Genomic DNA, 14085 nt, shown 5'->3' with positions numbered 1-14085 from the left:
GATTTAGTAAATAACCCTCAATGCCCTCTTAAAAGGTTGTAGATCAGAACATTCTCCTCCGTACTGCACTCTTGAGAAGTAAAGTTGCATTGGATTCAATATCTGTATCTTATTGAAGAGCTAAGTAGCCTGTGGATAGTGCAAAGTCAACAGGTGACCATATTGGATGCACAGAATAGGTCTAAGGAGGGTTGTAAAAGCATAAAACAAATTTGAAACTAATGACGTTAGCAGTGTGTATAAAACCTGGCAGATCCGGTAGGATTTTTCTTTTTTTAATTTCTGATTTATAAGACACAAGGATTGTGAAAAGGTGACTACTTACCAGAAATAGAGACATTATATTTCTGTGAGCAACTTATTCCACTGTACATATGTACATTTGCACTGTAGATTCCTTGATCTTTCATAGTTAATTTTGATATGGTTAGAGAACCATCCGCAAGAGTTTTCAGCCTCCTGCCATTTTTCATTTGAGGTTGGATGTATCCACCTGGTTTTGTTTTGGCAAGGAGATCCCCTCCGGGGGAGAACCAGTACACAATTTTAATATGTACTCCGTCCGCGTCAAATGGAAATGTTATCTCTTCATCCTCTGTTCCTGACACATTTCTTATGTCTCCACATGGTGATTTTTCTAACAAACACAGTTAAAAATGGTTTAGTCAAATATACCCAAGGCCTTTAGGTCATCAATTTAGTGTCATTATAAGTTTTTTCCTTCCAGGGAGCTTGTCCTACAGTATGAAAGGGTATTAAGAGTGCCAAACAGTGGAACCCCATTCCATGCAGACTTAAATCCAATCACAAAAATGCAATTTTTCAAAGTGTTTGTCAACCCCAACAATGAACCTATCTGGTCCCTGTTGGTCTGTTAAATATACCATTGAAATAATTTGCTAAATCACTAATAAGTCACCTGTTGCTCCTTCAAGAAGTCTTATCACCTGATAACATCCTGTGCTCTACCTCTACTGCACTCTTATCCATTACCGTATATACTCGAGTTAAGCCGACCCGAATATAAGCCGACACCCCTAATTTTACCACAAAAAAGTGGGAAAACGTATTGACTCGAGTATAAGCCTAGGGTGGGAAATGCAGCAGCTACTGGACCCAACTGGACCACCACGAGACCCAAAACAGGGGCTGCGGGCATGGTACGGGAGATGGCGCAGGTCATAGTATAGGCATTGCACAGGTCATGGTAAGGGCATGGCACAGGTCAGGGCACAGATGATGGTAAAGGCATGGCACAGGTCATGGTACAGGCATGTCACAGGTCATGGTACAGGCATGGCACAGGTCATGGTACAGGCATGGCACAGGTCATGGTACAGGCATGGTACAGGAGATGGTATAGGCATGGCACAGGTGATGGTATAGGCATAGCACAGGTGATGGTATAGGCATGGCACAGTAAGTACAGGCATGGCACAGTATGTACAGGCATGGCACAGTAGGTATAGGCATGGCACAGTATGTACAGGCATGGCACAGGAGATGCAGTGCTGTGGGCATGGTACAGGAGAATGTCCTGTACCATGCCCGCAGCACTGCATGAGGAAATGCAGGGGCTGCGGAGGAGTCTCACTTACCTGTCGGTGAGGAGTCTTCGATTTAAAAATTGCGCCACCAAGCGCCGCCTATACGTCACCGCAAATACCCCGCCGATGCTCGGGAAAGGCCGAAAACGTTCGGCTATTTCCGGGCATGCGGCACATGCGCAGTGACACGTCGGCGCCGAGTGGCGCCATTTTTAAAAAGACACTCTAGCCAGTGACTCGAGTATAAGCCGAGGGGGGCATTTTCAGCATGAAAAAACATTCTGAAAAACTCGGCTTATACTCGAGTATATACGGTACATTGTTTCCAACTACTTCTGAGGGCTACAGAACACATCCTCTTATGCTATGGAGATGAGAGGTAACAAAGCTGCTTCTCCATAGATACAGTACATTAAGGTGCACCAGACCAATCGCAGAAATGTTGCTAAGATACATTACACTTCTGCAGCCTAGGAAGGAGATGCCAAAAAAATGTGTCTACAAATTGTCCTGCAATGAAAAATGTTATCAGCAGGCATCACTGCAGATAAAAAAAGGTATGCATTTGAAACTTTGTGCCATGAGAATACATATGACCGAAAGAAGCAATCTTCTGAGCAGTCAGGAATATTACCTTATTGAAAATGAGCAATTAAGTTCTACCTTCCATGGTACAAATTGTCAGAGGGTTTCTTAAAGTTGAAGGAACTTGACAAGTAGGATTTAAAGGTACTCTTTTAGCTCATGTGTTAGAATGGCCCAGTCAAAGCCCAGACCTAAATCTAATTGAGAATCTGTGGCAAGACTTGAAAATTGCTGTTCACCGATGCTCTCCATCCAATCTGACAGAGCTTGAGCTATTTTCAAGGAAGAATGGGTAAAAATTTCACTCTCTAGATGTGCAAGGTGTGTGTGTGTGTAGAGACATCCCCAAAAAGACTTGCAGCTGTAATTTCAGAGAAAGGCGGTTCTACAACCGGTCTATCACATAAAATCCCACAAAAAATAAATTTATGTTTTTGGTTGTAACATGAGAAGAGATTTAACCTCAGGCTACGCATGTTTTTTTTTTTACAGTAAGGACTATAAATAAGATTGTGGAATTCTCTACCACAAGTGGTAGTAACTGCGGGGAGTATGGTTACTTTTAAAAGACTCTTAGACATACATCTCAAGTATCAAAACATTCAGGGGTATGGGAAATAATTACATCCACACACACCTACACAGGTTCAACTGGGTGGACTATTGTCTTTATTCAACCTCAACTGCTATGTTACTATGTACAGTGCATTGCGAAAGTATTCGGCCCTCTTGAACTTTTTGACCTTTTGCCACATTTCAGGCTTCAAACATAAAGATATAGAAACTGTAATTTTTTGTGAAGAATCAACAACAAGTGGGACACAGTCATGAAGTGGAACGAAATTTATTGGATATTTCAAACTTTGTTAACAAATAAAAAACTGAAAAATTGGGCGTGCAAAATTATTCAGCCCCTTTGCTTTCAGTGCAGAAAACTCTCTCCAGAAGTTCAGTGAGGATCTCCGAATGATCCAATGTTGACCTAAATGACTAATGATGATAAATAGAATCCACCTGTGTGTAATCAAGTCTCCGTATAAATGCACCTGCACTGTGATAGTCTCAGAGGTCTGTTTAAAGCACAGAGAGCATCATGAAGAACAAGGAACACACCAGGCAGGTCTGAGATACTGTTGTGGAGAAGTTTAAAGCCGGATTTGGATACAAAAAGATTTCCCAAGCTTTAAACATCCCAAGGAGCACTGTGCAAGCGATAATATTGAAATGGAAGGAGTATCAGACCACTGCAAATCTACGAAGACCTGGCCGTCCCTCTAAACTTTCAGCTCATACAAGGAGAAGACTGATCAGAGATGCAGCCAAGAGGCCCATGATCACTCTGGATGAACTGCAGAGATCTACAGCTGAGGTGGGAGACTCTGTCCAATCGCAGCAAAAGGTGGCGCTACAAAGTATTAACTTAAGGGGGCTAAATAATTTTGCACGCCCAATTTTTCAGTTTTTTATTTGTTAAAAAAGTTTGAAATATCCAATAAATTTGGTTCCACTTCATGATTGTGTCCCAATTGTTGTTGATTCTTCAAAAAAAAAATTTACAGCTTTATATCTTTATGTTTGAAACCTGAAATGTGGCAAAAGGTCGAAAAAAGTTCAAGGGGGCTGAATACTTTCACAATGCACTGTAGCTATGACAAAATTTGGAAAATTTCAAGGGGTATGAATACTTTTTCGAGACTCTGTAAACTTCAAAAACTCACATCAGAACAATGTCAACTCCACTTGTTAGTGAAATTGATAATCTGTGACTTCGAACACCTCTCAGACAAGGACTCATCACAATGAATTGATCTTTGTATTATAACAAGTTGAAGAAGTGGTGACTAGATGACTATGCTCCACAAAAGTTCTAAATGTGAGTTAAGCTCATAGCGTACCCTCAAATAGCATTATCTAAATGTACTTACCAGACATGCTGACATAATATGTTTGATTGCAGTCTGATTGATTGAGTCGCTTTATGACCACAGTGTAGGTTACTTCATCTTCCACACTGAAATTATTCACAGTTAAAGAACCATCCAGAGAGATGTTTACTTTTTCATCATATAGGTTATATTGTATATCGGTATTGTTGTTGAGATATTGAATTGTTGCAATTTTAGTAAGGCCTCTCATCCAAAGAATACTTGATACTTCTTCTGTTTCAGCCACCAGTGCATTAAAAACCACATGTCTTCCTTCTTTAGCAGATAGGGATGTCTTCTCCCCACACAAAGCTCCAGCTTATATATAGAATAAAATATAAAGAAGTTATTATAAATATATTATAGTATAGATTTTATTAGATAGATTTCTCATCCTGCAGTGGAATGTACATGAAGGATGGGGGTTTCTCATGGAATCATTGACAAAATGTGGCCACATGAATTCTGAGGGCTCATGAACACGCGCATGTTCGCAAAAACAATTGGGCATAATTTAGTACCTGGGAGCCCCTGCTGCTATGTACAGCCGTCTATAGACCTGAGTGGTTAAAGGCAACTTTAACCCTCAGAAGGGATGTGATGGAGCTGGAGAGAGTCCAGAGAAGGGCAACTAAATTGATAAGGGGATTGGAGGACCTTAATTATGAAGAGCGTTTACAAGCGCTTGATTTATTCTCCTTGGAAAGGAGACGCCTGAGAGGGGACATGATAGCAATATACAAATACCTCAACGGTGATCTCAGCATAGATAAAAAACTGTTCAGTCGCAACGAATGCATGAGGACACGAGGCCATACAATGCGATTAGAGGAGAAGAGATTTAACCTTAGGTTATGCAGGGGGTTTTTTACAGTAAGGGCTACAAGACTGTGGAATTCTCTACCACAAATGGTAGTAACTGCAGGGACTATGGCTACTTTAAAAGACTCTTGGATGTACATCTCAAGGATCAAAATATTCAGGGGTATGGGAAATGATTACATCCACACACACCTACACAGGTTGAACTGGATGGACTATTGTCTTTATTAAACCTCACCTACTATGTAACTATGTAACGTACACAGCTACTGTATATGTGCTGCTTCTTCCGTAAAGTGGCATATGCACACAGAAGTAATGTCCCGAACACAGGTAGTCAGCATTTAGGAAGTCTTTGCACAAACACAACTTTACTGAAGTAGTGGTACACATCTGCATACAGTTGCCTTCAACCATTGATGGCTTCAGGTGGCCTTTTGTTAGTGTTATACAAGGGAACATGCCCATGTGCATAAGCCCTCTGCAGTTTTATCACGTATATACAGACACTCCTCGTTTAACGACTTACCTGTTTAATGACTGCTCAGACTTACGACCAGCTTTTTGGCCACTGTACATCATTGTATTGTACAGTACAGTACAGGATTTTTGTAGTTTATATTTTTATTTTCTGTACTTATCCAAATTAAAACAATGTTATTGAGTTGGAGTTTTGGGTTTAGACGTTTTTTTTTTTTTTCAGAATACAGTACAGTAGTTAGGAATGCTTAAAATATTGGTTACTTGTGGTTCCTCTTTAAACAACCAATTTAGTTTAACATCCTGGTCGCAGGAACGGAACCTGGTTATTAACCTCCCTGGCGGTATTCCCAAGTGTGGCTCGGGGTGGGATTTCACTGCCATAAGCGGTAACCCCGAGCCACACTTGGGGTATCGCCAGGGAGCATCGCTGGATCCTGGAAGAGGTTACTTACCTTGTCGCCGGGATCCAGCGATGTGCCCCTTCCACATACGGCGGCCGGATCTTCCGCCCGATGCTTGTGAGCCCCGTCTTCCGTCTCCTGCGACGTGACGCTCGAAGGGGGGTGGCAAATTTGAAAAGTAAAAAACACAAACACACTGATTTCATTACAAAATAAAATAAATTGATATTAGTTTGCCCCCCAGTGCCCTTTCCTGCAGTTTTACTATACTTTTTATATATATATATATATATATATATATATATATATATATATATATATATGTGTGTGTGTATTTGCATATATATATATATATATATATATATATATATATGTATACACACACATATATATATATATATATATATATATATATATATATATGCATATCTATATATATATATATATATATATATATATATGTATACGTATATATATATATATATATATATATATATATATATATATATATATATACGTATACATATAATATATATATATATATATATATATACGTATATATATATACTTTAACTTATTTATAGTTATTTATTATATTATAATTTTTGATTTTGTGTTTCAAACTTTATCATACCCAAGATGTTATAAAGAAGAACGTCCAGTAAAAAAGAAATCATATGTAAATAGTTGGTTTGGGCTGCTCGTCCTTAAGAATTACATGCAAAATAATTGTACCTCTTTCAGCACCTAAAATCCGAAAGAATCATACCGCCAGGGAGGTTAAGTGAGGAGAGCCTGTATTTATTTTTTTTTTTATTTTGGTCGAACTCAATGGACAGTGAGTCTTTTTCAAAAGTAATTATGTAAATACACCCAAATTAGGTTGCATTCTCCTTTGTGCTTTGCATGGTAAAACGTGTTCTGAACGGCACCTGAAAACACATAATAGAGCTAAAAAAGAAAACGCACTATAACAGACCTGTAAACTCCATTGCCCAAAAAAATAGCCCAGGTGTATTGAGACTTGTTGAGTTCTCCTTCAAAACAAACAGACCGTTTTAATGTAACTCCTCAACATACAAAACTAGGTGCATTAACGCATTCAACATTGTGAAAAGGTCATTATACACACTCTCCCACCAGCCAGCCTGTGATCTATTGCTTTAACATTATCAACTTACCTTTTGTAATTGCTAGCAGGAATGCTAACAGGAAGATGAAGCGGGATAAAACCAAATCCTTAAAAACCGCCAAATTTTTTTTGATGGAACTAGGTAAAATTAAGGAAAACAAAACATACAAAAGTGCATTAAATTCACCATGACTCAGTTAGGGTGTTAACATGTCATTATGTCAGGAAGTAGAGGAGGATGGCAGGGAATATACTGTATGTATATACCACTTTGTTATTGACGTTATTTGTGTGAGCAGCTGACCTTTCATCACCACTTCACATATAGAAAATGAAACAGCTTTGTTATAATGTAACTGCCATATCCTCCTTTTATATCTATTGATGTTTCTTCAAGGGTAAAGAGACCCTGTCACTTGGAGGAAGAGGGGCAAAACTGCTAAAAGGATGAAGAGTACTGAAGGTGTACATAGCAGGGGAGCCCCTGGCAGGTTGTGGGAGCTGCGGCAGTTTATGTTTTGGTTTTTGATGACAGAGTCTCTTTAACTATCTAGACCTCCAATAATGTACCACCAACATTTCTAAGATGAGAAAGAGGGATACATTTAGGGCTTGTTCACCCTAAAGGTGTCCTTTCCCTGGCCATTCTTGCCGAGAAGGGGGAGGGTTTATTTTTAGAGGACAGATGACAGGTGGCTGGGAAGCGATACATTGCCACCTCACTATCTATTTTAACACTGGAAAGATGACTAACTGGAGTTCTGTTTGAATTACTCATTGGTGCTTGCAGCTACAGCAGTCAGTAACGGCTAGTTGGATGCCTGTTCCTTGCTTCTCTTCTTAAATGTGGTCCACAGTGGACAGGAGGCTGGAAGGCGATAAGTCACCTCTTCCCCACCTGTTTTAACACTGAAAAGATGTCAAAAAGCTTTCTAACTGGAGTTCTGTTTAAATTACTCCATGGTGCCTGCAGCTATAGCAGTCAGTAACGACTAGTTGGAAGTCCATTCTTTACAACTCTTGGAAAAGCAGTCCTGCACATGATTGGAGGCTGAAAGTCATTAGAGTTTCACCCCATTCACTAAGCTAAGGGAAAATTCTCCTGCAAAGAGAAAATTCCCATTCAAATTGCGCAGCCTATTTACCTTTAGTTAATCAACTAGATTATGGGCAGGCTCTTGATTTGCTGGAAAAGAACTCAGTGTATGCATGTGAGGAGGAATGGAAATGGGTGTTTTCTGTGGCCCTACTGGTAGGGTTGACAGTGCAGAAATGACATTGTGTTGCCCAAAAACAAATTAGGAGCACACTGGATTTCTGGCAAATGAATGGAAATGTGTCTATACTTGCCGTGTTTATAAATAGACATACCATGGGAATCTTTTTTAATTGTGTAGATGTATTGCACATTTTTTTTCAAATTTTTGCCATGGGATAGACTTTAATCTTTCACTAACCATATGTATTTAAAAAAAAAAATGTAAAGTCATACTCACTTCATGTAGATACATTTGTTTCCATGGAACAATATCATTGAATGCACAGATTTGCGCAGCATGATGTTTGCCAAAAGTTATTTACTTGAATGTACTAGTTAAGCATCTCATCCCTGTAATTCCTCTAACCGTGCAAGTTCCAGAGGTCAAACACTCTTCTAAAAAAAAAAGAGATCATTTGAATGCAATCATATGAACACTTTAAACTCTAAAGTGATTGAAAATATAAAAAAAAATAAGACAATTATTTTTTTGTTTTACTGTAAGGTATTGACTCCATAACCACGCACAAGGGATTAGCTGTCCCTGATTTGATGGAACGTAAAGCATAATTGATCCAAAAACAACATTGTATCTTCTCCAAGCTCAATGAAAGGGTTCTGCTTCTGATTCCAGCTCATAAAAAAAAGATTTTGGGATTCCTTTATAACCATTGACCTCAATGGACGAGTTTGATACGTGGTGCTGCCTGTCCAACTCTGCAAGCCCAGTTAAATTTGCTGCAGCAGTGAATTTGAACATGCTTGGGACAAATATAGATTGACAAAGTACAGTACACTCACACAACAAGGTTAATAAAAAAAAAAAACAAAAAAAACATTAAAGCAGACTTGAAAAACCACTTGATTTTTTTCAGATTTTACTCAATGTGCCCCTAGGGTGGAGCGGGAGTAATGCAACATAAGGAAATTCCACCAGGGCTGTGGGGTTTTTCCACTCATAAGACACAATATAGCCACAGGGGATTCAGTTTGTAGGTAGGTGCTTACCATTTGGCCTACTTCACTTATAGTTATATTTTTCTTACATTGTGTTCTACTGCTTGTACTGTATATTGTACTGGGTTGTATTATGGTGCCTCTGGTCAGGGGGAGTTAAGTAATTGGGGCAGCTGACTCCCTGGTACTCATGTTCCCCCTTCACCCTTGCAATGGCATATAAATATCAGGGAAGTCTGCTTACGGAAATCAGTCTGTCTTTGGGAAGTCTGAGGATAATCCTTGTCACTATGTAAAAAGGACTTGTTCTTTAAGAGCCCCTTGGCGGGAACTTGGTCATGGTTCCAGGAACTGGACTGTAGCTGACCTGAAGAAGGAGGCCCCACCTCCGAAACGCGTATTTATAGCAACCAGCTCAGGTGTCACGTCAGGAGGTTCTTTCCCAATCCGGTCTGCCCGTGCTCTCTGTGAGGTCTCCATTCACTTCATATAATGCTTGTGCGGCGCCGGTTGGTCCGGGCGCAGGCGCACTTCGGCCAGCTCACCCAGAGACGGATATTACCATCTCCGGAAGTCTCGGTCTGGAGGAGGCTCTAAGCGATTGGAGTACGAGTGGGTATGTGGGACTCTCAGGAGAGAGTTGGTTTCTCCCTGGGGATACATTGAACCGAGTAGAAATGTGTGACATTCATCTGCCTATGTGAGTGTAATTTTTCACGGCTTTGCTTTAATTTTAATAAACGCTGTTATAATAAGGCGGCTGTGCGCTCTCTCTTTTTTTCTTTGTACTGGACTTTAGCTAGCAGATTATACTACTTATTTAACTATGGTATGGGTTGAATAATGGGGTACCAGAGGCACAGGGAGTATTGCACCGGTGTGGAGATGCTCTATGCCAAGAGTTTTTTTTTAGTAAAGAATTCTGTTGATGAGGAATCTTTGCATGGTCTGGAGTCATTTAAGAAGTAGCTAGTGGTGAATGCACAGTGTATCACAGAATACAGAATACATAATGGGGGAAATATTACAAGAGGAAGAATTTGGGTCCAACTGCAGTATGGGGTATCCTAGGGACCTGGCCTGAATGTCAAAGGAGAATGAGGCCTTGGGGATCAGAATCACGATGTTCCTGGAATATATAAAATTGGACAATAGAAGATGGGAAAAAAGTTGCCTGGTCTGAGGAGTCTCGATTTCAGCTGCGACATTCAGATGGTTGGGTCAGAATTTGATATAAACAGCATAAAAGCATGGATCCATCCTGCCTTGTATCAATAGTTCAGGCTGTTGGTGTAATAGTGGAGGGGACATTTTCTTGGCATAATTTGGGCTCCTTAGTACCAATTGAGCATGGTTTCAATGCCACAGGCGGCCTACCTGAGTATTGTTGCTGACCATGTCCATCCCTTTATGACTACAGTGTCCCCATCTTCTGATGGCTCCTTCCAGCAGGATAATGAACCATGTCACAAAGCTCCAATCATCTCACCACTGGTTTTTTGAACCTGACATGAAACAAGCAAACTAAACTGGCGCCCTTCCCCTGCAGTGTCCCCTAGTGGCAGAAATGCATATTTCTCTTGTTTGAGAACTGCATTGAGAAGTACAGTGTTACTTGAACTGTATTCCAGGATTTGCTTGTCTTCAGCTGACTTTACATAATGTCTCAAATCTTTCATTAAGGTCTTCATGATATATAGTTTTAATACCATGTCATAGATATGTTATTTATCAGTGTAAAAGAACATATTCCGCACTTTTTTTGTTTTACTTTTTCCAGAAAAAAAAACAAAAAAATAAAGGTTGGAAAAGAAACAGTTTTTTTTCCATTTTTTTCCCTGGGCCTTACAATCTCTAGTTTGGTAGGTGGGGTTTTTTTTTTTTTTTTGAGCGGGTCAATGTTCATTGCGATTGATGTTGCATCTACTACGGGGGACATTTGTTTTTTGTCAAACACGGTTTTTATGTTTTTATTCGCTTTTGAAATTTTTACTATGTACCCCATACTCATTCACATGGAGGGGGCCAGGATCTGGGAGCCCCCTCCATTAAAGCACTCCCCCCATGTTGAGGGCATGTGGGCTGCTATGGTTCAGAAGAGGGGGGTGCTTACTCGTTCCTCCTCTTTCCTGGCCAGCCGGACTGCATGCTCGGATAAGGTTCTGGTATGGATTTTGGGGGGAGACCCCATGCCATTTGTTTAATCTTTTTGTTTTTAAGCCGGCACTTCATTTATTTACATTCTGCTGTCAGCGGGGAACACCGCTGACAGCAGATGAGTCATAATTGTTAAGAGCACGGCAGCCGCCCGCTCCTTAACAACCACAGCTATTCACAATGAATTTAAATCTGTCCAAAGTTATACCGGGTGGATTAGAGAACTTTTCAAATCTACCCAAAATACAGAATAAGCTCAAAAATCCCAAAGAAATTAAACGAACCCCCGAAAACGAACCAGACCAACACAGCAAAGACAAATAAGCAAAATTATCAGCCTAACAAATGCATCAGAAATTAAACAAAATTTTGCGTTGTGCACATGTCTATATACACATTGTTAGGCACACAGAACCCCTTGATTGCCCCTTGATGATAACCCCTTCCCAGCCGGTGTCATTAGCACAATGTATAGTATTATCACTGATCAGTGTATTAGTGGCATTAGTGAAATCAGTGTCAGTCACTTAGTTTCCTTTCCAGCCAGTGTCTGTTAGTGCCATATTGTCCGCTACACTATCACAGCCCCACTACAAGTCACTGATCATCACCATTACAGTATAGCATCTATACTGCCTTTTGTTTCACTTGTAACTAGATTGTAAGCTCTAACGAGCAGGGCCCTCTGATTCCTCCTGTATTGAATTGTATTGTAACTGTATTGTCTTCCCCCATATTGTAAAGCACTGCGCTAACTGTTGGCGCTATATAAATCCTGTATAATAATAATAATAATAATCTATAGCTGTGTAAATTCAAGTCTATATTATAGTTTTTAGATGATATAACTTTCACACAAACCCTTATATTTTTTATCCAATTTTATTTATTTATTTATTTATTTTTTCTTTTCCTAGTCTTTTATGATGTATAGATATATTTTATACCTGATAGTATTTATGCTTATTTGAAATATAATATGTAATGTATATTGATTTGTATCGTTGTTTATTTTAGATTTTATGGTTTGCAAATCTGACTGACATATATATACATATATATATATATATATATATATATATATATATACATATATATATATATATATATATATATATATATATATATATATATTGCGTAGATCCTGAGGAAGCTAATGCAGCGAAACGCGTCGGTCCACTAGCAGATTTTGTTTATGGATTTTGTGTATATTGTACTGTTTGTGTTTTAATAAATGCTATTTCTTTTTTCAATTTATGGCTCCTATGGTTGATATATGTAGGCACAATTAAATCCCCATTTCCAGGATATGGTAGACCCTTGTCTACCAACCTGGTCACACCTATTTTCCAAATGTATCCCAGGGGACGGTGCCTGTTGCAGAGGCGTAACTAGAACCTTCAGGGCCCCGATGCAAGAAACCATGAAGGGCCCCCCAGACCCCTGGCCGGGGCCCTTCCCTTCAAGCCCGGGGCTCTTCCCACTGATCCTGGGGCTCTTTACTCTCGTTGCATGGCCATTTATTATGGTCCCGCAGCAGGATCCTTTCACAAGTTCTGCAGTGGGCCCCCTTCCTGCAATCTTGGGGCCTCCCCACAGTGGTGCAATGCCAGGGCCCGGTCGCAAGTGTGACCTTTGAGATCCTGGAAGTTCACCCACTGGTTTGCTACCGGGCCCCCTGGAGCATGGGGCCGGTAGCAATTGCAACCCCTGCAAACCCTGTAGTTACGCCCCTGGCCTGTTGATAATTAGACCATTCCTCTCCACATAATCTCCAATTATTATACACTTATTGTAATGTTTTTTTCTAAATACATGTAAGCAGAATACATTTTGGCCTAAATTTATGAAGAAATTGAATTTTACACGATATGTTTTATTACCAGAAAGTAGAAAATAAAGTTTTTTTATTTTCAAAATTTCAGTCTTTTCTCGTTTATATAATGAAAACTAAAAAACCCAGTGGTGATTAAATACCACCCATAGAAAGCTCTATTTGCGTAAACAAAACTATATAAATTTAATTTGGGTATAGCATTGCATGACAGCGCAATTGCCAGTTAAATTAGCGCAGTGTTGTATAGCAAAAAAATTCCCTGGTTACGAAAGTTTAAAACTTGTTTTTTTACAACTTCTACTGAAGGTCATGATAAGGCGTTATCTCTGGAATGTTAGAGCTAGTCATAACTGCAAATGAAATATGATCATTGATCTCTGACAAGTTATGCATAAACAACATTCTGAACCTTTTCACTGCAGGACAAAACTTTTCCAATGTTTCCACCAAAATAATTGCAGCTTACCTATTATTAGATGTGGCGGCTGCATTAGTTTTCTCCCCCTCTATTTTCACCTGGTGGTCTGTCCAGTAACACACCTCCTGTGTTAGAGCGCCCCCACTCTGGATGAATGAGCACAGGGAGCGCCTTTGGACAGCCCCCCCCCCAGTCTAGGGGGAGATGAGTGTTAGATGGACTAATTAAATACTCTAACAAAGTGAAACCAAACTCCAGCAAATCCTTTTAAAATCAGTTACAGTTAAAATCAATTTTCTTTTCTTTTGGGCTAAAAAAAAAAAAAAAAATAGCCGATTATTATAAGCACCCCTGTCAGTGGTAAATGGTTTGTCTCATCTCTGTAACTAATGCATTCTGCTGGAGAGTTTGTTCTTTTGAAAAACAACAGACTTACTGGCCAGATCAACAGGTGAAAATAGAAGAAAGAAAGCCTAAAAAAAGAAAACGAATGCAGCCATCACATCTAAGAATGGGTAAGCTGCAATATAATGAATGTTTGTGTAAAGGATGTATAAAAATAG

At 39.5% G+C, this 14085-nt stretch overlaps 1 protein-coding gene across 1 annotated transcript in view; it reads right to left on the bottom strand.

Annotated features, from left to right (window-relative positions):
* The window catches only part of LOC309569091 (uncharacterized protein), a gene marked incomplete at both ends in the record, with an annotated part of 119989 nt that overhangs the window by 11909 nt on the left and 93995 nt on the right, over positions 1-14085 (bottom strand). The window contains 3 exons of the mRNA XM_082274855.1: positions 326-637; positions 4058-4375; positions 6945-7033. Of these exons, the coding sequence (XP_082130981.1) occupies positions 326-637; positions 4058-4375; positions 6945-7033 (719 nt within the window). The remainder of the gene's footprint in view (positions 1-325; positions 638-4057; positions 4376-6944; positions 7034-14085) is intronic.

The sequence above is a fragment of the Pelophylax lessonae genome (genome assembly GCF_965119305.1).
Source record: "Pelophylax lessonae genome assembly, chromosome: 13".
Classification (NCBI taxonomy): domain Eukaryota; kingdom Metazoa; phylum Chordata; class Amphibia; order Anura; family Ranidae; genus Pelophylax; species Pelophylax lessonae.
Note: the sequence above shows the minus strand (reverse complement) of the source record. Positions and strands in the feature narration are given on the sequence as shown.